The sequence below is a fragment of the Rhinatrema bivittatum genome, chromosome 7 (genome assembly GCF_901001135.1).
Source record: "Rhinatrema bivittatum chromosome 7, aRhiBiv1.1, whole genome shotgun sequence".
Lineage (NCBI taxonomy): Eukaryota > Metazoa > Chordata > Amphibia > Gymnophiona > Rhinatrematidae > Rhinatrema > Rhinatrema bivittatum.
Window position 1 is genome coordinate 52923654 of NC_042621.1, and position 25108 is coordinate 52948761.

At 46.9% G+C, this 25108-nt stretch overlaps 1 protein-coding gene across 1 annotated transcript in view; it reads right to left on the minus strand.

Annotated features, from left to right (window-relative positions):
- The window catches only part of UBA2 (ubiquitin like modifier activating enzyme 2), a 186375-nt gene extending 166190 nt beyond the window's left edge, over nucleotides 1–20185 (minus strand). Inside the window, exon 1 of the mRNA XM_029608377.1 lies at nucleotides 19882–20185. Within this exon, the coding sequence (XP_029464237.1) occupies nucleotides 19882–20019 (138 nt within the window). The 5' untranslated portion in view covers nucleotides 20020–20185. The remainder of the gene's footprint in view (nucleotides 1–19881) is intronic.
- Nucleotides 20186–25108: the final 4923 nt, after the last annotated feature.

Consider the following 25108-nt stretch of genomic DNA (forward strand, 5'->3'; position numbering starts at 1 on the left):
CAGGGTTCAAGGCGCATGTGGACAGGTAGGGAGTTCCAGAGGGCTGGACCGGCAATTGAGATGGCACGGTCGCGGGTGGAGGAGAGATGAGCTGTTTTCAAGGATTGAACATGTAGGGTGCCTTTGTTGGTGGATCTGGTGGCTCGGGTGGAAAAGGAGGCGGTGAATGGGAGGTCGAGCCAGTTTGAGTTGTGGGTGTGGATGGATTTGTGTATTATGGTCAAAGTTTTGTAGTGTATGCGGGACAGGATGGGGAGCCAATGTAAGTCCTTAAGGATGGGGGTAATATGGTCGTGTTTGCGTGTGTTCGTGATGAGTCTTGCAGTAGCATTTTGCAATAGTTGGAGGGGTTTTATCGAAGATAGGGGGAGCCCTAAGAGGAGGGCATTACAGTAATCAAGTTTGGAGGTGAGGGTGGCTTGAATCACTGTACGGAGGTCATGGGTGTAGAGCAGGGGTCTGAGTTTCTTTAGAACATTGAGTTTGAAGAAACCGGCTTTGAGGATGGAATTGATGTGAGGTTTCATACTGAGATTGGGATCGAGGAGGACTCCGAGGTCCCTAACGGAGGGTTGAGCAGTAAGGAGGTTAAGTTTAGGGTCGTTAGGCGGGAGGTCAGGGGGATGCGAGGAGATGTAGAGGAGTTCTGTTTTATTTGTGTTGAGTGCAAGCTGAAGGTTGGTGAGGAGGGCGTTGATAGCTGCTAGGCAATTTTCCCAGTGTTCCAGGGCATCAGATATAGAGTTGTGAATGGGAATGATGATCTGTACATCATCAGCATAGAGGTAGAATTTGAGTTTAAGGTCTGAGAGGAGGTGGCAGAGAGGTGTGAGGTAAACATTGAAGAGGGTCGAAGAAAGTGATGAGCCTTGCGGGACTCCTTGTTGTAGGGGGTATGAGGCAGATAGGTTGTTTCCAATTTTAACAGAGAACTTTCTGTTAGAGAGGTAGGATTTGAACCAGGTGAGGGCTATTCCTGAGATGCCGATGCTTTCTAGCCGTGTCAGGATGTGGTGGTGGCTGATGGTGTCGAAGGCCGCTGAAATATCGAGAAGGGCGAGGAGGTAGCTGTGGCCTTGTCCCAGACCTCTGAGGAGATGGTCAGTAAGGGAAAGGAGTAAGGATTCAGTATTAAAGTGTTTCCTGAATCCGAATTGGGAAACATGGAGGATATCACGGTTTTCAAGGTAGTCCATGAGTTGAGAATTAACCACTTTTTCCATTAGTTTGGAGATAAAAGGGAGGTTGGAAATGGGGCGGAAGTTGGCGGGGTCTTTTGGGTCTAGGGAGGGTTTCTTGAGGAGGGGTTTAACAACAGCGTGTTTGAGGGGGTCTGGGACTGTCCCATGGGTGAAGGAGCAGTTGATAATGTCTGCTATAGTGCTGGCTATGCATTCGGGGATGGCTATTAGAGCTTTGGTGGGGATGGTGTCGTTGGGGTGAGAGGCTGGCTTAAGTTTACGAAGGAGGCTTATGATTTCTTTAGAGCAGGTAAGGTCAATTGTGGCCATTGAAGGTTGGGTAGGAGGGGGAAACGAGGGTGGGTTAGTGGGGGGACAGGGATTGGTGGGGGGAAATCTGGAGAGCAAGTTGGAGATTTTACTTTGGAAGTAATTTGCCAGTTCTTCACATTTAGCCGCAGCCTCAGAGTCTGGAATGGTAGGAGAGATAGGGGCGGCGAGGCTAGCGACATAGGAGAAAAGAACTTTAGGGTTGAATTTATATTCATGGATTTTTTTGCCATAGAAGTCACGCTTGTGTTTGAGGGTGGACAGTCTGTATATATGTAAGGCTGTTTTGTAGCTGGAGGAGTGTTGCGGGGTTGGGTCCTTGCGCCATTTTCTCTCTTTTTGTCTGAGATTACATTTTAGGGTTTTTAGCTCTTGGGTGTACCAGGGCTTGGAGGGTTTCGCTGCGGTGTTTATAGTACGTTCGGAGAGTGGGCAAAGCTTGTTGGCAATGTCTTCAGTGAGGCTATGCCAGGAAGCTAAGGCTGTGTCTGGGTCTAAGCAGGTTAGTCTAGGTAGGGAAGAGGCTAATGCGTCAGATAATTCGTCGCTGGGGCAGGTTTTTCTGGATTTGATGGTGGTGTGAGTGGGATGGTTACTTGGGAGGGATTTCTTCATGGCGAGTCGGCTTTCAATGAGATAGTGGTCGGACCAGGGCACTGGGGTGCAGATGGGTGAGTCGGTGGTCTGGAAACTGGAGTTAATAAACATTAGGTCCAGTGTGTGACCAGCTTTGTGGGTTGGAGATGTTATAATTTGACGGAAGCCTATGGCAAGAAGTGATTGAGTGAAGGTTTCGCATGATGCAGTGGGGGGGAGTGAGTCAACATGAAGATTAAAATCTCCAAGGATGATGGAAGGGGTATCTGTTTTCATCCATTCTACAACAAATTCAATTAGGGGGGAGGGGTTGGACTCAAGGATGGTGGGGGGGGGGGGCATAAACAAGGCAGATTTGCAGGGTAGCTGTCTTAAAGAGACCTATTTCAAGTTTGGGTGGGGCGGGTATGCTGATGGGTTTCAGGTTAAGGTGTTTCTTAGCTGCTAGGAGAAGTCCTCCTCCTCTTTTTTTAGGTCGGTGGATGGGGAATATGTCATAGAGGGAGGATGGGAGTTGATTTATGAGGATGGTATCTGATTCTTTGAGCCATGTTTCTGTGACTGCACAAATGTCTGGAGTGCAGTCCGTAAGTAGGTCATCGAGGATTAGTGTCTTTTTGGATATGGATTGCGCATTCATGAGTAAAATGGAGAGGGTGGTGAGACCAAGGAATTGGGTTAGGGGTGAGGTAAGGATGGGGATGAGGGATCTGCGGCGGGGGGAGGGGTGGTGGGGAAGGAGGGGGGGGGGGGAGGTAGTCTGGAGAGAAGGTGATGGATGCGAGGGATTGGGTAAGCAGCCATGTTGTTACCTTAAAGGTCAGGTAGGAAGGGGGAGCAGGTAGATGGGAGGGGTGCACAGTGGACTAGCAGAAGATAAGCAGTGAAGAAGATATGCGGAGCAGCTGAGTCCGCAAGTTTCAATAATCTGAATATAAGCAAATTACAGTTTGCAACAATAGGGTACAAATAGTAAACAGGGGTGCAGCACAGAGGAATAGGGCACTTTGCGCTGCTCACCGTGTGGTGAGTGTCCGTGTTGATTGATAGTGAAAGGAGGGGATAGCGTGGAGGATGGTCCCGTTGCACGTGGTTCAGTTAGTGCCTGAGACGTATGTCCTTTGCAGAAGCGTTTTTCTCCATATCTCTCGGTCGGCGTCTCTCACACTCTCTCTCAGGCTGTGTGACTCCCTCCCGCTCTATCTCGTTCACCTTCTGGGAGTGGGTCACAGTGGGAGGTGAGAGGATAGAGGCCGCAGATTTGAAGCTGAGGGTTGAGCTGTTTCAGGGCGCTGAGTATGGGGGATGTAGGTGGCGGTGGAGAGAGGGGGTGTTTGGGCGCGGCACTAAGGTGCAGCACGAAGGGGCACACTAAGGGGCTGGCCCCTTAGTTCACACTCCTTCGTGCGCGCGACGCCCGGCGCGCGGCGCCGCAGGTAGGAGCCCGGATTTAAAGGGGCTCACCTTCCGTCCTCCGTTGATGGCGTCGGAGCAGCGCCGGGCTGCCGATTGGTCCCCGGAACGGCTTGGGGGCGGTCGCAGGGGAACCCACGTGAGCCTCGGGCAGGCAGGGCGTCGGGCAGGCCGCGAAACAGGCCGGAGGGTTCGGGGTCGCGTCTCGGTGGCTGGCTCCTTCCCCGATGGGAATGCGCCGGCAAGCGCGAGCCAGGGATGCGAGGCGAGGTGGTCGCAGGCGAAATGCTAGTACTAACTATTACTAGTACTAACAATACCCTTGTATTATGAGACAATACCCAATTAGTACTTTCTGCCTCAGTCTCAGATATGGGGATTACTATTGATTACGATACCCACTAAATTTTTAAAAGCATATCTCTCTAAAGTTAGGAGAAGGATATTATACACAGTTGGTATTGCAAAAATTGAAACCACTATTAGATATTAATGATTTTTGATTGGTGTTACACGCCTTGATCTTTTTATCGTTGAATTATTGTAATTCTCTCCTCTTGGGCCTCCCACAATCTACTTTGTGTCCCCTTCGCGTGCTTCAGAACTCTGCGGCAAGAGTATAGACAAATAGTAAGAAAGGTGACCCCATTACTCCTGATTTAATTATCCTGGATTGGCAATACACAAAGAAAACAGTATAAAGAGTGTTGTAGGTTACACAAAGCAATATAGAGATCTTTTGAAATCAGTGTCTAAAGGATTACTTCCAATTCCATCTGAGAACTCGTATCATCTTATACTAATCCGAGATAAATAAATAAAGACATTATCGGAGGTCTTGAGTTACTATTGCAGATTGCAGAATAGGAACCGGCACTCGCTCTACTAGGGCCTATGTTCCTAATCTTCTCCTAGCCTCTCTTCTATTCCAGAAGGCATCCCATACACCATTACTCTGAGTTCTATTTCAGACTGCCTATAGGAAGCAGTACTTGACTGCGGCTTCTGTTCCTGAATACTGAGGACTCTCTGTTGCGTATGAAGGCATTATAGATATCTATAATTGATGAATGTATCATCTACCACTGGTTATGTCCAGCATACCCTGTCTCCTCGCTACTTAGTCTCTCCTGGTAGCTCAGCCACGCAGCTCAGCCACTCAGAGATCGCAATTCCAGTATCTGGAGGATTGCAGGCCAGCCGAGCACCTCAGCTCACTACTGCCATCTCTGGCGATTCTACTTCTAGTCGAATAAAGGACTGTCTTTGTCTATCGTAATACTCGAGCCCCGCAGGTGGTCCCTCCCAGGATCTCCTCTTGAGGGCACTGTCATCTGCCTTCGACTCAAGCATTCAGCATAACTTGCTAACTCCTCCCCAAGCATTTAGCATAAATTGCTAGCTCTTCCCCTGGGGAAGCAACCTAGCACAAGATGATAGGGAGAGAAACGTGAAACCCTTACTCTGTCCTCTCCGCACGTCCCCGTCTCCAGACTCCCCAGTCATCTCCTATCTGCTGTCTGTCTGGATGTATTACTTCATCTGGGCTAACTCTGCACCTGGGAAATCCATTCATTCGTATAATTAATAACTTATATTGCCATGCTGGGTCAAACCAAGGATCCAAGAAAAACCCCGCATACGGTTTCCAACAGAGGCCAAACCATGTCAAAAGAACCACCCAGCCCCTAAGAAGATCGCAATGCTAGCAAGGTGTTCAATAGAAGTGGCAATTCCCAAAGCAAACATTGATTAATAGCCGGTAATGGACTTCTCCCAGAACCCATCCAAACCCCTTGGAAACCAGCTACACTAACCGCCCTAACCACCGCCTCTGGCAACGGATTCCCGGGCACAATTGTAAGTTGAGTGCAAAATAATCTTTTCTGATTGGTTTTAAATGTGCTACTTGTTCACATTGAAGAATGCCTTCTATACCTCTCGTGATTTTAAACACCCCCATCCTGTTGCCCCTTCAATTAGAATAGCCTTAACCTCTTATAATCTTTCAACCTAGTGGAACTGTTCTCTTCCCTTTATCATCTTAGTTGCCCTTTTCTGTACTTTCTCCCTTGTAAGTATATCTTTTTTTTTTTTTTTTTTTTTGAGATATGGCGACCAGAATTTTACCGTATTTTAGGCGTGGTCCCAGTATGGAGCAATACAGAGGCCACACACCATTCTTCGCCCAGTTCACCCTTCCTTTCCCCAAGTTTACCTTGGATCGCCACAGCGCACACTGAGCCGACAACCGCCATGCCATGACACGCAGACTTCCCTCCTAGGTAGCAGCTCCCAACAAGGAACCCCACCTCGTGTAGCTGCAGTCAAGGCCATCTTTCCTCACAAGCATGACCCTGCACGAATGCACTCCAAACCTAATCCGCCAAATGGAAGTCCCAAAAGGTCCTCCTGCAATTCGTCACAACTTTTGGTGTTTACCATGGGTGAATCAAGAAATACTCAAAGCCAGGTCACTATTGCGAGCTTTATATCCTCCCCCCCCCACCGGAAGAACTTCCCAAGGCATACTTCAGCGGCATCAAATATCCAAATATCCAATAACTGCTAAACTCTACGATCCCCCCTGTATTTTCTTTCTTGCATTACCTGATTGACCGGGAGTAGAAAACTCCCTAATCAGCCGGGAGTAGAAAACTCCACTGCCCGAATACTGATCTATATTCCTACGGGGAAAACCGATTCCCCCCGGAAACGGCGCCTTCCTAGCCGCATGGCTCATCCACGCCCACCCACATGCATACTCACACTGCAGAGGCGCGTTAACCCCAACCCCCGTCACGGTGCCTGAGACAGGCCATGTCCCCCTTTTTTTTTTTTTTTTTTTTATTAGCCCTCCATCCTCCACTTGAAACCCCGCTGACAACGTGGATCCAGTCGTATGGCCGCGGGCCTGTAGGCCCCCCCCCTATGGAAAGGGGCAGAGCCAGCCGCAGCCAGCATGCTCTCCCTTCCTACCTCTCCCCTCGATCGCATCGGGGGGGGGGGGGGGGGGCAGGAAAACGAAAGTCTCGCCGCCGGAGACACGACTCTCCCACCAAAAACCCCAACGCAAGGCATGGAGGCGGGTCGTGCCGAGGCGAGTCGAGTCGCCGCTGAACCTCGCATGCGGCACGGCAGAAGGTAGGCACATGTCGAGCCGCAGGGACACGGCTCTCCCACCAAAAAACCCCAATGCAAGGCATAGGGGCGAGCAGGGCCGCCGACCAAGGCATAAGGGCGGGCCGGGCCGCCGCACGGCAGAGGCAGGCACACATCAGTCGAGCACGGACATTCGGAACGGCCCCCCACCCACGCGGCCGCAAGTGCACGGGTCCGCCTCCCGCAAACTCAAGCACACTTCTCTTCCCTTTTTTTTTTTTTGTGTACTGTCCCACATGCGGTCTCAACGCCCCCCAAGCCAAATGCGACGACTCCCCCTGCAACCGCAAATTCATGGTCCCTGGGCCAACCCCCAATTACCGCACTTCTTTTCGCCGGCGTGGAATCAAAAAGAGGGCTCCTTGGCCTCCGTCACGGCCCTTTAAAGGGGCGATGACGTCATTGGCCAGTGCCGCCGACGCTCCCTCACTGAGGCAACCCAGGGCAGGTCCTAGCGCCCGCCAACACGCTCCCGTGCCTGGAGGCTAGCGTTAGCCTGCTCCCAAATAGTGCGTCGTCAATCCCGCCGGCCTCGCCGCGCCCCTCTCGTTCCCTTCCCCCTTTCTTGTCGGGCCTCCGTTCTTTGTTTGGATGGGCAGCGCATCGGTTAAGAGTGGGCTCTGGCCAGTAGGCGCAGGCCCACCTATTTTGCCTGGCACAGACATCAGGCTCACTGGTATGTTCCTGGATCACTCCTTAATCCCTTTTAAAAAACTGGTATTACAAGTTAGTCCACAACAATACAAAAAGTGCAGAAATTGATTTCCACGATGTGAACAATAACAAAAAAGGAAATCACAACAAATCGCCCAACTTATTGCATTATTTGTACTTCCGTTACTTATATTTTTTTTTTAATTGTATAATTTAACAGTATTTTCTACTTTTTATATATATTTTTTGTATTTTCAATTTTAATTTGAAATAGTACCTTATCAGCAAGCCTGTCGGCGTATCTCAGTATATACTTAAAGCTCGCCTGGACTAATCAATCATTTGCGGTATTGTTTGGTGTAAAAAAAACCTCACCAGAAGGGTATAAGTTAAAGATCTCATGTGCTCATGGCCAAAATATTTCAAACTCTCTCAATATCCCGACAACGAAGTGGCTCGTGTCCCGACAGTTCGTTTTTCAAAAGGTGGCTCGACAATGGCCGGAGTTTCGCATGTTACTGCTTCTTCAGGAGCCTTTGATATCTTCTTTCAACAATCCGGTAGTCGGCTGTGTGTACCCTTCACAAACATTACATGTTCCATACCTTCAACAAACATCAATAATATATAAAAAAAAACCCATATAACTCACTTTGTTGTCGGGATATTGAGCCAGTTTGAAATATTTTGGCCATGAGCACATGAGATCTTTAAGTTACACCCTTCTGGTGAGGTATTTTTTACCCCAAACAATACCGCAAATGATCTATTTATTTATTTTATTTATGTATTTGTTTTTATATACAGACATTCGATGGGGATATCACTTCGGTTCACATAAAACTGAAGTAAATAAGACATGAGCTGCTTATTTTTACAGTATAACTTAGAACAGTTAACAAGGAGCTAAAACTATACACATATGCTATGTAAATTTGATGGCTTGCATGTAGGAACATAGTTTGGCAACAGTAACAATGATCAGTTTTTATGGGGTGCAAAGGTGCGGGGGGGGGGGGGGGGGTGGAGGAGCTAGGCTTGTGGGTAGACTGACCCCCTTTGCCCCTTGAAGGCATAAGATTGGGTTGGGGTAAGAAGGAGGGAGAGTGGGGGGGGGGGGGTGAGGGGGGAGGAGGAGGAGGGTGAACCATAGGGGGTTATGTAGGTTGCGTTTCATAGGGCGGGGGGGGGGGTGCTTTGGTAGAAGGGCTAAGGGGAGTACATTTATTTGCAGTCATTGGATTACTTTTGTTGGTTAGGGCCGGATTGTGGGTGGGGTGAGCTAAGTCTCTGGTGGGAAGGCTTTCTTGAAGAGCCATGTTTTGAGGTGCTTTTTGAAGGTCCGGGCGGTCTTTAAGTATATAGTGAGACACGCTGACATGCTTGCTGATGTGGTACTATTTTAAAATTCAAAATTAAAATTGAAAATACAAAAAATTTATATAAAAAATAGAAAATCAATTCTATACAACTAAACAATTTAAGTAAGAGAAGTACAAATAATGCAATAAGTTGGGCGTTTGTGGAGAAGGTTTGTTGTGACAAGTTAATCCACACCAGTGGGTTTTGCCTCTCTACTAGCAAATGGAGATGGAGCAAAGCTAACGTCACACACACACACACACACATATATATATATATATATATATCTATCACTGTCATCAGCCGGCCAGTATTCTCTGCAAAAGCCAACTGTGGACAACTAAACATACATGAACATAACTCTTAACAGACAACCATTCAAGCACTCAATTAACAGGAAAACACTGAGCTCAGACAAAGAGTGCAATATCTCTAACCTAGGGACTGGATCTGATACTAATAATCCCCGGACACACATAAGAACATGCCATACTGGGTCAGACCAAGGGTCCATCAAGCCCAGCATCCTGTTTCCAACAGTGGCCAATCCAGGCCATAAGAATCTGGCAAGTACCCCAAAATTAAGTCTATTCCATGTTACTGTTGCTACTAATAGCAGTGGCTATTTTCTATGTCAACTTAATTAATAGCGGATAATGGACTTCTCCTCCAAAACTTAACCAATCCTTTTTTAAACACAGCTATACTAACTGCACTTAACCACATCCTCTGGCAACAAATTCTAGAGTTTAATTGTGCGTTGAGTAAAAAAGAACTTTCTCCTATTAGTTTTAAATGTGCCACATGCTAACTTCATGGAGTGCCCCCTAGTCTTTCTATTATCCAAAAGAGTAAATAACCGATTCACATCTACTCAGCCACTCAGGAGGACAATATCAACACAATATCATCACCATCCTGCAGCCAAGGGTGGGAAGGTAGATTAACCTGTCTTCATTAAAGAAAAGGAAATTATCAGCTAAGTAGTAATTTCTCCCCTCTTAGCATTCAGACAGGTTAATCCACACCGATGGGATGTGCCAAAGCTACTGCCCATGGTCCGATCAAAACAATATGTGCGAAGGCTGCATCCTCTCAGGCCTGAACACCCAGGCAATAATGCCTGTAAAAGGTGTGTAAGGAGGACCACATTGCAGCTCGGAAAATCTCGATGGGAGACAACAATCTAATCTCTGCCCATGACACTGCCTGAGCTCTAGTCAAATGAGCCCTCACCTGACTAGGCAACGGCTGCTCAGCATCCACATACATGACTGTGATTACCTCCTTAATCCAGCAGGCTATCGTAGCCTGCAACAGCAGCTCACCCTGTTTACTCCCACCGTGGAGTATAAACAGCCGGCCAGTCTTCCTGAGAGGTTTAGAAACCACCAAATACCTCATCATAAGCTTAAATCCAAGGTCCATAAAAGGTGATATTCATCTGCATCTCTCTCCCTGTCCAGAGTCGGCAGGGAAATTGATTGATTCAAGGGAAAATCCGAGACCACCTTTGGCAAAAAAGACGGGACAGCAAACAGCTGTATCATCCCCGGAGTCAGTTGCAGAAACAGCACCCAGCAAGTCAAGACCTGCAGTTCACAAACTCTACATGCAGAACAAATTGCCACAAGAAACACAGTCTTCAAAGTAACCTCAAAGAGAGGCTACGCAGTGCTCGAAAGGTGAGACCCGCTCAAAAATCCAAAACCAGATTAAGACTCCACAAGAGCACCGGTAACCGCAAAAGATGATGAAGACGTTTCACCCCTTTTAAGAACCGGGACACATCCGGATGGGCTGACAAGTGTTCACTGTTCACCTGACCTAAAAAAACAAAAAAACAAAAAACCATCAAGAGCTTCTACCTGTACCTTCTAGGAATTAAGGGCCAACCCCTTAATCAATCCATCCTGCAAAAAAAATCCTAAATGAGCGGGATCTTAACTAAATGAGAAAGAACCCCTCTGTTCTTACTATTACTAGCAACGGTAACATGGAATAAACTTAGTTTTTGGGTACTTGCTAGGTTCTTATGGCCTGGATTGGCCACTGTTGGAAACAGGATGCTGGGCTTGATTGACCCTTGGTCTGACCCAGTATGGCATGTTCTTATGTTCCTCACACCAAGCCTCAAACACTCGCCAAACCTGAATATAGGCTAGGGAAGTGGAGAGCTTTCATGCTCGAAGCAAAGTGGCAATCATAGCAGTGAAGTATCCACGCTTTAGCAACCGAGCCCTCTCAAGGGCCATACCGTATTGAGTTGGATCTTCGTGAAGAACAGGTCCCTTCCACAGCAGACCCCTGTGGACCAGTAACAAAAAAAAGAGAGTCCACTAGGAACCTTCACAAAGCTGCTGGGCCAATCTGGCGCCACCAGAAGCACCATCCCCATGTGATTCAATTCTTCGAATCATTCTGCCCAACATGGGCCACGGGGGGAAAGGCATATATAAGCTTGCCTTCTGGCCACTCCTGCATGAAGGCATTGATGCCCAAGGACTTTAGATCTCTCCTGCGACTGAAGAAGTGAGGAACCTTCACATTGGTGTGATGTCACCAGCAAGTCTAGAAATGGGAGGCCCCAGCAGTCCACTAGGAGCTGGAACGCTTCATTTGACAATTTCCATTCTCCTGGATCCAGACTCTGTCTGCTGAGAAAGTCTGCTCTTACACTGTCTTTTCCTGCAATGTGAGAGGCTGAGATCTCCTGAAGATGTACTTCTGTCCATTCCATGAGTTGGGCTATTTACTGTGACACTTGCTGGCTCTTGGTTCCTCCCTGGTGACTGATGTAAGCCACTGTCGTCACACAGTCTGACATTATTTGGACTGCTCGATCCTGCAAGTGGTCGACAAATCGTAAGCATGCCAAATGGCACAGGCTTCCAGCTGATCGATGCTCCAGACTCTTCTGTACTCCAGCGCCCCTGTGTTGTCAACTCCTGACAGTGAGCCCCCCCAATGCTGGAGGCTCACATCCATCATGAGTACTAGCCAGTCTAGTGTTCATAAGGAAATGCCCTTCCTTAGATGATCTGCTTGCAACCACCACTGCAACTGGATGATGATCTCCATCGGTAAGTGAAGCCGTATTGAGTAGTTCTGAGACGGTGGACTCCAATGAGCAAGCAGTGTGCGCTGAAGAGGATTCATATGCACCCTTGCCCATGGAACCACCTCTAGGGTGGTTGCCATCAACCAGAGAACCTGTAACTAAGACCACACTGTCAGGGTTATTGTTTCTGTCAACAGGCGCACCTGCGTCATCTGTTTCTGACTGCGGATCTCTGGCAAGAACACCCTGCCTTGCTTCGTGTTGAAATGAACACAGAGATACTCCAGTGATTGCGATAGCTGGAGATTGCTCTTGGCCAAGTTCCCCACCCAACCTAGCTCCTGTAGCAAAGAGATCACCTTGTGTGAGACCTGAAGGCTCTTTTATACTCTTGACCTGAATTAGTCAATCGTCTAAATACGAGTAGACCAGAATGTCATCCTCTCTCAACACTGCCACTACCATCACCATGACCTTGGAGATCGTTCTGGGTGCAGTGGTCAAACTGAAGAGTAGCGCTCGAAACTGATAATGTTGCTCCAAAATAGCGAAACACAGAACATTGATGCTCGAGCTGGATGGGAATATGTAGGTACACCCGACAAATCCCCCCAACCGTACTGCCATTATCACTGAGCGTAAAGTTTCCTTGCAGAAACAAGTGATCCACAAATGATGGTTGACGCCCTTGAAATCCAGAAAGGGCAAAAGGAACCTTCCTTCCTGGGTACAGCGAAATAAATGGAATATTGGCCAATATTTTCTTGTGAAATGGGCACTGGGACTATAGCCCGCAGGCTGAGGAGTCTTGACATCATACACGCCTCTGCCTGCCTCTTCTGCGGAGAGTTGCAGGGAGGCAACATGAAAACATCCTGAGGAATGCTGAGAAACTCCAGAACATAGCTATGTCTCATCACCTGATCTTGACCCACCTCCAATAAAGAGAGAGGCGACCCCCTATCTCCTATTCTCAGGGGTGGGTCAGCATACCTTCATTGAGAGGTTCAGGGGACATCGCCACTCGAGCCTGTGCCCCACCTGAGCTGCCAGGGATGAAAGGACTGAGACCTACCCAAAGGTCAAGCCACTTGAGAAGCCGCTCCTCTGTAGGGTCGAAAGCGTTTGAAACCCCTAGCAAGACCTCTCATGCCAAAAGAGTGCAGAGCCTTCTTCTTATCCTTTGGTAACAGAGGGACCTGGGACTCACCCCACTTACTGGCCATTTTTCCCAACTCACTCCCAAACAAGTAATCCTTCAAAGGGCAATTTTGTAAGAATAGACTATGACTTTGTATCAGCAGACCAATTTCTCAGCCATAGCCGATGCCAGGCTGGTATCACCGAAAACACCCCTCTGGCAGAAATGCAGATGAGGTCACAGCCTGCAGCTGCCAGTTCTATCACTGCCCTGGAATTCAAACCAGATTAATTGACTTCCTGACAGAGAAGCAAACAAGCGCCCCACCAGGGAGCAACAAGAGGCTATCTGTAAATTCATTGCCATTACCTCAAAGGCCTGCTTAAGGAAAGCCTCAATTCTATCTTGCGCATCTTTCAATACCGCTCCCCCTTCTACAGGGATAGTCGTCACACACCGACGCATCCATTTTCAGAAAGTGCAACTGCTCTCTCGCAGCCGGATCCAGGGGGTACAATGCTTCCAAGGCTCGTCCCCCTTTAAAATTAGCTTCCAGGGTGCCTCATTCAAGATCAAACAATTCTTGAACAGCAACCATAAGGGGGAAGAAACATGATGCTTTACGCAAAGAAATTATAATGGGATTTTTCTTTGGCTGAGACATGGAATCAGTACCCAACACTCCCCTGTATCTTCAATGTCTGGGAGATCAGAGCCGGCAACTCATCTCTATGAAAGAAGTGCAACATTGTTCTATACGGCTTCAACCCCGGAGGAATTTCTCCATCTTCCAGGGAATAAGGATCGGCTTCATCATCCGTGTCATCTGGTCCCTATCAGCGTGACCCGCAACAGGTCTAGACATACTTCAGCGCTTATCTGCGGCACCAGGCGTAAAGGAATCCACACCTGTGATCCTGAACTGTTAGGTTTGGCCGGGGCCGCCAACTGAGCTTGAAGAAAGGACCGCAGCCCTTGAAAAAATTCCACCCAAGAAAAGGCAAAAGAATCTATACTAAAACCAGCAGGATCAGTCCTGCGCCCACTGAGCTACCTTCCCCCTCTGACGAACCAGTTAGAGGAGCCCCAAAACTAGGCAAAACCTCTTGCAGTTCCCCCTCCTGTTCCATTCCTGCATCATGCTGGGAAGGACCAGGCTTAGCAAAATCAGTCGGCGACAACTCTCCCTGAGCCTCCAAGCAGCTCTGGCACAAGCTAGAGGGGACACCAGGTTGTGATGCCAAAATATGGCAAGCAGCACAAATGGTAAGGCGCTTTGACTTCTTTGCTACCGGCGTCATGGTTAAATACCTGCTATCAGTACACTCCCAAAAGCATACAGTTCCATGGCTGCATGGTCACCTGGACAGGGCGCCCAAAAACGAGCTCTGTCCAATAAGCATACACTACGGATGCCCAAAATATAGGTACACAATACGTGGCTCAGGTAGGTGCACACCCAATTGCCCACCTAAACGCCTCCCCAAGCACGAACACTCAGGCACTGATTCGCAGCAACCCTGTGCGTAGAAAAGCACGTGAATGCCACCGCGGCCTACCACGCAGCGACTAAGCAATGTCTGAGAGTGGTGCCTAGCCAAAAAGGCTGCTCAACCCGCCAAGCTGCCATAACTCTCCAAGCTCCCCCAGAGACAGGAATGGACATCGGATCGGCGCACCGAGCTCAGAGACCAAAAAAGGGATGGAATCCGTAAAATTAATTCCCCTTCTCTTTTTTAAAAAATTTATTTTTTTAAAAATATATATATTCTTTACCTGAGCTCAGTCTATCCCGGCCAAGTACAGAATCAGTCTCCCGCTGCAGGGGGTTGGGCACAGGCCTTCACTGCCGCGCTTTGTTTCCCGCACCTGCTAGCCTCTCAACTGTTTGTCGCTCTACAGATAAGTCTATGCCAGAAAACCAGCTACCAGACCGAGGAATTCTTCTGAGAGAGGGATCTGCAGATATCACCTCAGAAAAACTTGACTGAGGGAGGGACCATAAGGTATCACCACAGGAGAGCAGGGCAAATTAATTTCCTTCTTCTTTTCTCTTTCTACAAATTTTGTTTTAAGCAATCCCCGGTAGGGAAATGTACATCCATCATCTGATGGAGACGGAGCGGGCAGTCAGTGCAGGGGTATATATACTGTTATGTCAGCTTTGCTTTGTCTCCATCTGCTGGTAGAGATATATAACCCACTGGTGTGGATAAGAAAGGTATTTTTAAACAATGTCCATGCCTGATGTAAACTCAACCTTTGCATCTGCTCCTTTCAGTTTTTTCCTAACCATTTTCCTCATTTTATCAGTCACCTTTTTGAAAGTTAAATGCTGTCAGAGTAGATTTTTTTTTAGTGTCCCCATTTAAGTCAAATTTGATCATGTTGTGATTATTATTGCCAAGTGGCTCTATTCTAGTGTGTGGGATAGTGTCCGCATCTGCTAGGAGACTGAAAGATATTGAAGAGATGAGGTTACTACAGGGGTATATCTAGAGTGATGTCAGCTTTGAAATCTGACTCCGTCTCCCATCTGCTAGCAGAAGAGCACAATACCCATTGGTCCTGAGTCCATCTGGCTACATGCTAGGAAATAGTTTCTCCTCTTGTTTGTACTTGTACCAACTGCTCCATGAAGCAGTCATTTATTTCATCTAGAAACGTCCTCTCGAGCATGTCCTGATGTGACAGTCACCCAGTCAATACTAAGGTAATTGAAATCACCCATTATTACTGTGCTGCTGATTTTCAGGCCGATACAGTAAGGACGCGTAAGAAAGAGTGTGGCAGTTCCAGGCGCACCCTTGTTTGCCGCGCGCACAGTTTGGATCACATACTGCTCGATACAGTATTCAAATGAGACGCAAATGCAAGCCACGTCCAAAGCGCGTCCATGAAGCGGTAGGCGTGCGCAATCCATTTTACTGTATAGAGCGGTATACAGCGCGCCTATACAGTATCCTGGGTGCGCGGGTAACTGTCATTTCAAATGTCATTTGAAACGTCATTTCACCAGGAAAGTGGATGATTCTCCTACAGACCCCGCTACCTTGAATGCCCGGCGCCAGCAAGCCCCAGCAGCCGGCAATCGGCGGCAGGGAGCGCAACAAAGCACCTGTGCGCGGAGCTCCGATTTTCCGCCTCCTTCAGACGGGCAAGAGAGATGAAATTTCAAGGGCAAACTTTCCACCAGCCCCCGCTCACCTGCCCTGGCTGCGGCCACGCAAGCCCCCAGCAGCAGCAGAAGGGCATCCATGGGTGCTGGTCTCCCGTGCGGGCGCGCTGACAGCTCTCCCCTCCTCCCGAGGCGCGCACCGCGGCTTCCCTGCCTCCCGGGGGCAGCCGGCGGCGAGAGCGGCTTCAGCAGCTTGGGGCGGATCAGGCGCTCCCCATGCGAAGCGGCTTCCAGCAGCCCCCGCCGGCGAAGGTGCATGAACGCACGCCGTGACCTGAGCACCCGGCTGGACGTCAGAGATCACAGCGTGCATTCATGCACCTTCGCCGGTGGGGGCTGCTGGAAGCCACCTCGCATGGGGAGCGCCCGATCCGCCCCGGGCTGCTGAAGCCGCTCTCGCCGCTGGCTTTCCCCAGGAGGCAGGGGAGCTGCGGTGCGCGCCTCGGGAGGAGAGGAGAGAGGACTGGGGCTGCTCCGGAGCTGTCAGCGCGCCCGCACGGGAGACCGGCACCGATGGACGCCCTTCTGCTGCTGCTGGGGGCTTGCATGGCCACAACCATGGCAGGTGAGCGGGGGCTAGTGGAAAGTTGGCCCGTGAAATTTCGTCTCTCTCTTGCCCGTCTGAAGGAGGCGGAAAATCGGAGCTGCGCACAGGTGCTTTGTTGCGCTCCCTGCCGCCGGCTGCTGGGGCTTGCCTGATGCTTGTCAAGCTGGCAATCCCCGATGCCCGAGCGTAATACAGAAATGATTTTCGCCCTGCGCCTTGCTTTATTGCTTGTAATAATTTTTCCCCCTTGTGCGAGAAGCATTTTTTTCTGTGGATTGGGTTGGTTTGGGACTGGGCGGCTAAGTTCACCACACTAACGCCAGGGTTGGCGGTAAATTTGCAGTTTAAAGACGCGGCAAAATAGCTGGTTAAAAAGGCGATAATCTGGGCGCACGTTACTGTATCGGAGGAAATAGCTAATCCGATCATTAACATATCATATACATGCCGTGGGCGGAAAGGGATATGCTTCGATTTCAAGAAGCGGTAAGGACGCGTAAAACCGGATACTGAATCGCGGGTTAGACATACGCATCCAAATTGTGCGTACAAAGCGGGTTAGAAACAGGGTAACCGCGGCAACGCTTTACTGTATCGGCCTGTTTGTTAGCTTCCCTACTTTCTTTTAGTATTTCATTGTTTGTTCATTCTGGCCAGGTGGACAGTAATACACCCCCAGTGCTATTTTATTCACTTTCCACCTGGAATTTCTATCCATAAAGATTCAACATTGCATTTTGATTCAATATATAGTGCCACTCCTCCAACAATTTGATCCATCCAATCATTTCAATATAATTTGTACCCTGGTATCACAGTGTCCATTGGTTATCCTCCTTCCACCAGGTCTCTGTGATGCTAATTTTATCTCCCTCTTCATCCAGTGCTATACACTCTCTCTCATCTTATGTTGTAGTCTTTTAGCATTTGTATACAGACATTTCAAAAAACCTACTTATCAATTGACAGGGATAATTTGAAATCGTTCTGCTTCGTTTGCTCTTTACTTAAAGGTACCTGGTCCATTTTAGCATTTATTGCAACCTCTCTACTGAGATGCCCTAATTTCCCTGTTCGCCTAGTACCCTTCAAAAGATACATCATTCCAAACCATGCATTTCAGTTTCCTGTAGAAGAGGAGGGAGAAAGAGGCTGGATTAGGGAGTAGCGTGGATTTTCTCTGCTCAATCTGCTCCAGGCTCACCTTCTTCCCTGCAGGCTGCCTGAAGGGGAGGAACTGGAGCAGAACACCCAGCTGCTCTGCATTTTAAATCTGAAAAGAAGTGGCAGAACTATGTTCCAGGTCATTCCCCCACACATTTAAGCCCTGGTTTTAATTATTCTGAAAGAGAAGGAGATAGAAGGGAGCATGGAGAAAGTGCATGCACTTGTTTTACAGGCACTAGGTTCCACAACTTCATTTATGACTCCTTATAAAACTAGCAGTGAAGAAGTTAGTGCAGACTCTTCACAAAAAAACAAACCAAGATGATTGTGGCGCGAGATTTCTGTTTCTTTTGCAGTTTAACATTTTTCACAGATACGGCATGATTCTACTTGCCCACCCAGTCCTGTGGGTGCAAAGTGGTTCTCTCACTTGTTGCAGACAACAGGCTAATCTCAGCTAACGGGAAACACAGACAGACAGCTGCAGTGCTGCCAGATGTACAATAATTACATTTGTAGTATAATTTTATCTCGTACAACATATAATCAACAATGACAAAAAACAGGCAAAATGTACAATAAAGGCAGCAATCATAGTTGCCACCTTCCAGATCTGCGAGGGTGGGAAGATGACAACTATTCCAAAACAAGGAAAATAATACACTGAGCCCATTCTCCCTGCCTCAAACGTTGGTCTTTTGAGTAATCTAAAATAGATACAGCAGAAAAGCAGTTTAGGAAAAACGGGGAGAATGTTTTTTGACAGCTGCTTGGGAGAAGTAGAGCTGTGCTTCTCAGGAACTTAAACACAAAAATTAGTGCTGCTTTCCCATGTCAGCAAGAACCAGGGAAGTGGTTGGTGCATAGAGGAGCCTTGATCAACTATTCAAAATATAATAAACCATTGCTAGCTGCTGCCCTCAGTCTAGAAACCTGTTGTGCCCACAGCTGGGAAAAAAAAACACTTAAAGAATGTAAACATACTGTAAACAGAAGAAATCTGACCCTTCTCCTCAAAGGGCTAGAGGAATTCTGGGTACCAGGTTACCTGAGTGCCTAAAAATCACAGCCTGGGCTCTAAAGGAAGAGAAGCCCATGGGATCTCGGCTGCAGCCGCTGCTGGAAGGGCTAAATTCATGAGCATAAGTTGCATAGGCTATCCCAATGTTTCCAACCCTCTCCTAAAGGCACACCTACCGTATCCAGTTGGATTTTCAGATTTGCATATCCTGGGTCTCCAATTGTATGCAAATCTATCTCTCATGCATATTCATTGTGGCAATCCTGAAAACCCAACTGGTTCGGGGTGTCTCCAGGAAAGAGCTGAAAAACACTAGGCTAGCCACCTGTCTCCATGTCATGGCTAATTCAATCCTGATTGTAGTTCTGATCATCCCTGCATGAAATAAGGTAAAACCCAGAACTATATCAGCCTACTCCTTACACTATAGAGCCAGGAAACTAGAGGAAGAGAAAGAAACTGGAAAGGAAAAAGCATGCCTGAAGGCAGGGGAGTGCCCGAAAGGGGAAAAAAAGGGGGAGAGCAAAGAAAAACAAACAGCAAAAATAAAAAAATATAAAAACCCCAGGTAAAAATAAAGAGCAAAATAGCCAAAAACAAAACAGAAATTATAAAAATAAAAGATTTTTTTCCCCTAGCTCCTAAAAATTCTTGGCTTGTATCTAAGCTAAGTAGTTTCCTAGTTCTCCCCCTTTGGGCATCATCCCCAGCCTGCCCCGTGCGGCCTCCTCCCGAGCTCAGGCTGCGCAATGTCCCTGTCCCTCAACCGGCAGACAAAGCGAGAGCTATTTGCGATAATCCCTTAATTTATCTGAAATCAGATGTGGCGAGGAGCGCATTTTTAGTGTTCACATCTGGCAGCAGTGGGACGACTATAATAATCCCGGGATAAGGTAGGGGGCAGGGACAGCAAGGGGGCGAAATTGGTCCGAGACGAGGAAAGCAACGGAGGAGGAAAACAAAGCCGCCTCCTTCTTTCCTTCTCCCCGGCACCTTGCATACTGCGGCCTAGGCTATCTCCGGGCCGGCGCCCCCCCTCCCCGGCGGCGCGACCCCCGTCCCCGTACCAAGTCCAAGTTGGTGAACCCCGTCAGCACCAGGTTCTTGAGCAGCTCGCAGCCGATGCCGCCGGCCCCCACTACCAGGAGCCGGCAGCTGGAAACAGCTTCGGCCAGCTCTCTGCGGAGGGACCCGGACAAGGCCATGGCGCGGGCCGGCGCTTTCTCCTCGTCTCTCCAGCGGGAGGGGGGAGGAGGGTGGCGGAGGAAGCGCGGGCTCCGCGCGCAGCGCCGGACCCACGAGCAAGAGGTGGTGGTGGTGGCGGCCCCTCCGCGAGCCTCCCTGCAGCGCCACCTGCCGTCCGGGAGGGCAAGGGCGGGCCAGGAGCCGAGCTTTTTAAATCATGCTGTTTGGGAGCCACTTTTGAAACTGCTGCAGCAACATTGACAGAGCCGAGCGAGTGATGTGAATCCAGTTGCAGAGTCTTCCTCAGCTTTAATGATGTAGTGACATCAATGGAGCTTTTTTTTAAAAATGATTTTCCAGCCAACTTTTCAGAACCGGGGGGGGGATCACTGATTTAGGAAGACTTCTTGGCCCCAGCTAGCAAGTTTCTTAATATGAAAAACTTGTGGGGCTCCTGCTTGGCCACCAGTGTATGATTTATGTCTTTACCGTGTGAAATCTTCCGGCTTGGAGGATTCAGTAAAGGGTTACAAGGTGTCTTGCAGTATCCTATCTTTACAAAGAGAAATTTCTAGCTAAGAAGGTTCAGATGACGTTCAAGGGGTGTATGTGAGATTCAGGTCAGTGCCAGAGTGGTTCGTCCCCTTAAGCGGGGATATAACACTGCCTCTCACATGGCACAAGGGAGATGAGATGGAGCTTTTGTGGGAGCCTTAGAAAAGTTCTGCGCAGAAACTTTATTAGAGCTTAGAGTTGGCGCTCTCAGAGGAGTTTGGAAGAAGTTTTGGGCCCTGAAGCAAGCAAACAGGAACTGTGCTGGGGGCCAGAAGGACAGCAAGAGGCTATGTTCCTGCCTTGTTTTGCAATTGACTTTGAATTTAGTTTTATGCTTAATTTTTTTTTCAAGTAAACGTTTCTATTTAGAGTACCAATTTTTGAGTGGACACGGATTTATTCTGTCCAGTAGGCCTTGCAAGAGAGCCTGCCCCCATTCCATGGGACCCAGAAACAGGCCCCCCACCCCTGTCCTGGTTGAGTGAATTCCAGTGCTTTCTGGGGCAGGGAAGGTGACCACCATCGAGGAGGGGTCACACTTAAAAACACAAGATATACGACACAATTTTGTTCTGTGACCAATGTAATATTAAGAAGTTTTAATATCAATTTTGAACTCCTGAAGAAAGCATTTTATGCCAAAACATGGGCCACATTCTGTCGCATTACGAGTCTTTATGAGTCACATTATGAGTTATTTGATGCTTCGAGCTTATTCAGTTTAACCCAAGCTAAGAATAATTTTCTGACTGGGGAACACAATTTTCATTGAGTTAGATCTGATACTTGTTTTTGACTAGCTTTTGACATCTGGATCTAAAAATGACCCCAGTTTTTCTCTATCATGTGAACTTTTTAAGGGACAGGATAACCTCTCTTTGTCCCAAAAATCATACAAAATGTACATACAAAGGAAATAAAAGAAAAAATTACCTGAATATACTGTTTATTTAGCGTTATTTTATTCATACAAAGGCTATATATTCTTACTGTAAGTCAAATTGTGTACAAGTAGTAAAGTTCTGCTACCAAACATACATATAAAGGTAAAAATTTACGCTTATAGCTTTTCCGGCAGTGTTCAAACTGGACCATCTCACCTGATGCACCAACAATAGTCAGCCATCATATGTACATCCCATCTAACCTGATACCATGCCTCCATGACCTTCAAATCTTGGTGGAATCGTTCACCTTGCTCATCACTGACTTAACACCAAGGGTTTTTGGGAAGTCAGCAAGATGGCTATGCAAAAAATGCACCTTGATGCTCATGTTGCAATGAAGCATTTTGAAGCTCTCCACGAGTTTCTGGACAATTTTGGTGTAATTCTGTGCTCGTGTATTTCCAAGAAAGTCCTTGACAAGGTTTTTAAATGACAACCAAGCATTCTTTTGGAGTTCTGACATTGTCGTAGGTAAGAATTACAACAAGTTATTGCAGTTTGCGGTAGTACATATGCGAAGCGCTAAGATAGCACACTTTGCGATAAACGGCCTATTACCATAAAACACTCCCCTTTTCCTATCGCATGCGATATTTAGTGCATTTTGATAAATCCAGGCCTAAAATAGGCTGTGGAGAAAAAAATTGACATGATAGAAGAAAACTAACTGCAGTTTTGAAATCAGCATGCCTATTTAAGTCTAAAACAGCTGAAAAATCGAACTCAACAGGAATTATGCTAAAAATTGTTCCCCAGTGTTATTTAAAGAGTGAATAATCAACATCTTTTTGTAGATTAGTGTAATTTAGTAGCGAGAGTTGCGGTAGATGACTGATACTGTTTGAAGTGCATCGCACGCAAGAGACAGTGGATTACACTTGCACCTTCATAAGCTCTGATACCTGCTCTCTTGATATTAATAATTGTTTAGAGTGATGTTTATATATTTTCTAATTTGATGTTATTGCCCCTACACCTCATTATTTTGTGCTCACAAACACTAAACAGCTAAGGATGTGCCCAAAGGGACACGGGAAAAAATTGGAGAGTCCAAGAACAAGCACTGGATTCCAGGTATTTCAAGAGGATTCCTTAAGGGAAGGAGACCCATTCCAAGTTAGCCAGGGCAACTTTGCATTCCATCCAGGGATAAAGAAGGGCCCATGAGTGATAGATCACATTCCTGCTTTTGAGTTGCCCTTAGTATTTTTCAAAAGAGAATTGCATCAAATGAAATACTGTTCATGTTAAGAAACTATCTCAATAAAGTTTATGTTGAAACTCCAGCACAGTGTCCATGCTTGAGATAAGGTGTACATAATGCCCAGGGTCTTGGAGGTTTAACCATAGGGAGAATCTACCACTCAGGGCAAGGATGAGAGCAAAAGGCAGTGACAGAGACTAAGCCTCAGTATTGAGTATGTGCTCTTATACCTTTTGGAGAGCCCAAGTAGGGGTTACACATGCATACTTTTTCATTTTTTATAGCAAGTTAATCCCTTTGAGAAGAACAAAGTGTTTATTTATTTATTTGTTTATTTAAAAGTATTTATATACTGTTTTTTAAAAATAAAGTTTTTTATCAAAACGGTTTACATAAGTAATGAAAATAAAATAAATGAAAATAGAAATAAGTAAATTAAAATATATAAACTGGTATATACCTAGTAGGTAACAGTATTAACAAAATCTACTAATAATGGAGCTGGGCCATAGGTCACTTTATAATCATAGGATGGAGGGGGAGGAGATTAGAAGTGGAAAAGAAAATAAAAGCCTGCCGGACGGGGGGTGCTAGGGAGGGAATAAGGTAGTGGAGTGATGTTGACTAGTGGAGGTTGAATGGTTTAGAGGGATGTTGAATGCTAGTTGAAATAAGTATGTTTTCAAGGATTTTTTGAATTGTTGTGAGTTAGATAGTAAACGAAGAGGGTTAGGTATAGAATTCCAGAGGGAGGGTCCTGCTACAGAGAAGGCCCTCCTTCTGGTGATATCTAATCTAGCCTGTCGCAGTGAAGGAATATCTAATAGATTTTGTGTTAATGATCTTAAACGTTGAGCAGGTTTGTAAATGCGGAGTAGAGAACAAAGCCATGTGGAGGATGAATTATGTATTAAACCACGGATGATAGTGAGAACTTTATATTTTATCGGTAACCAATGGAGAGATTGAAGAATGGGAGTAATGTGATTTCGAATGGAAGTACCTGATAAAATGCGGGCTGCACTGTTTTGAATGTTTGCAATGGTCTATAAGGAACAAGCAAAGCTTTACCCACAGGGAGGGTAATGTTATAACTTCTTAGGTAGGGTAAAATTTCAAACAGCTTATATAGGAAAGTTGGCAAAAATGTGCCTAAATTACACCAATTTTCAAAGTGGATTTACGAGCATAAGTCCACTTTGCAAATTCTCCCACCTAATTTACCCTGCACAAGTTACACCTTTTTGGGGTGCATGCATTTTTGCTGAAAACATATGCGCATACTGCTGTATTTTATAAAGTGTGTGCATAAGTCCAAACCCCTCTCCAACTCTACGTCCAGGAACGCACGGACATAACACGCACTTAAATTTACCCACATGTCGGGTGGGCAATTTCTGTGCCTCAAATAGTGTTTTACGCACAGACAACCCATGGAAAATTATCATCTCTATAGGTGGATTTCTTGTTCCCTCTGTGCACCACTTTGCACTTGTTCACATTAAACTTCATCTGCTATTTAGATACCCAGTCTCACCAGATCCTCATGCAGTTCCTCAGTTTGCTCGCATTTTAACTCTTGAATAACTTTGTGCCGGCTGCAAATTTAGGGGGTAATTTTTCAAAGCGATCGCACGCGAAAACGGACTTTTCGCGTGCGATCACTAAAAAGGGGCGGCGTCAAGACCGGAACAGGAGGAGTTGGGGCGGCACCGGGGCAGACGCCGCGAAGACAGTATGGATGGCGAAAAGGTAAGGAGCCTTTTCGCTTCCAATTTTGCGCCCAATAGCACCACCTTTTACGATGGCGCTATTGGGTGTAAAAGCCGGCAGCGATCGCACCAAATAGTTTAAATTAACACAAATATAAACACTGATAAAACACATATAAATAAATGAACACATAGTTTAAATTAACAAAAATATAAACACTAATAAAACACATATAAATAAATAAACATATATATATAAAGAGTAAATCATTTGAAACGCATATCATGGTGACATATAAAAAGACAATACAATTAAAATAAAAAGGTACAAAGGTAAATATCAAAATAAATATAAGATGTGATGCAGAGATATCAAACAAGAATAAAATTATTAAGTTGCAAATTTAAGGTTAAAAATCTAGCGGTTCTAGCCAAAAATGATATATATGCATAAAGGGGTAGATTTTCAAAGGGTTACGCGCGTAACCCCGAAAACCTTCCCCTGCGTGCGCCAAGCATATTTTGCATAGGCTCAGCGGTACGTGCAAGCCCCGGGACGCGCGTATATCCCAGGGCTTTGAAAAAGGGGCGGGAAGGGGGTGGAGTCGTGGGAGTGGCACCGATCCAGGGGCGGTCCGGGGTCGGGACCGAGGCCTCCGGCACAGCGGCTGTGCCAGGGGATGGCGTTCCG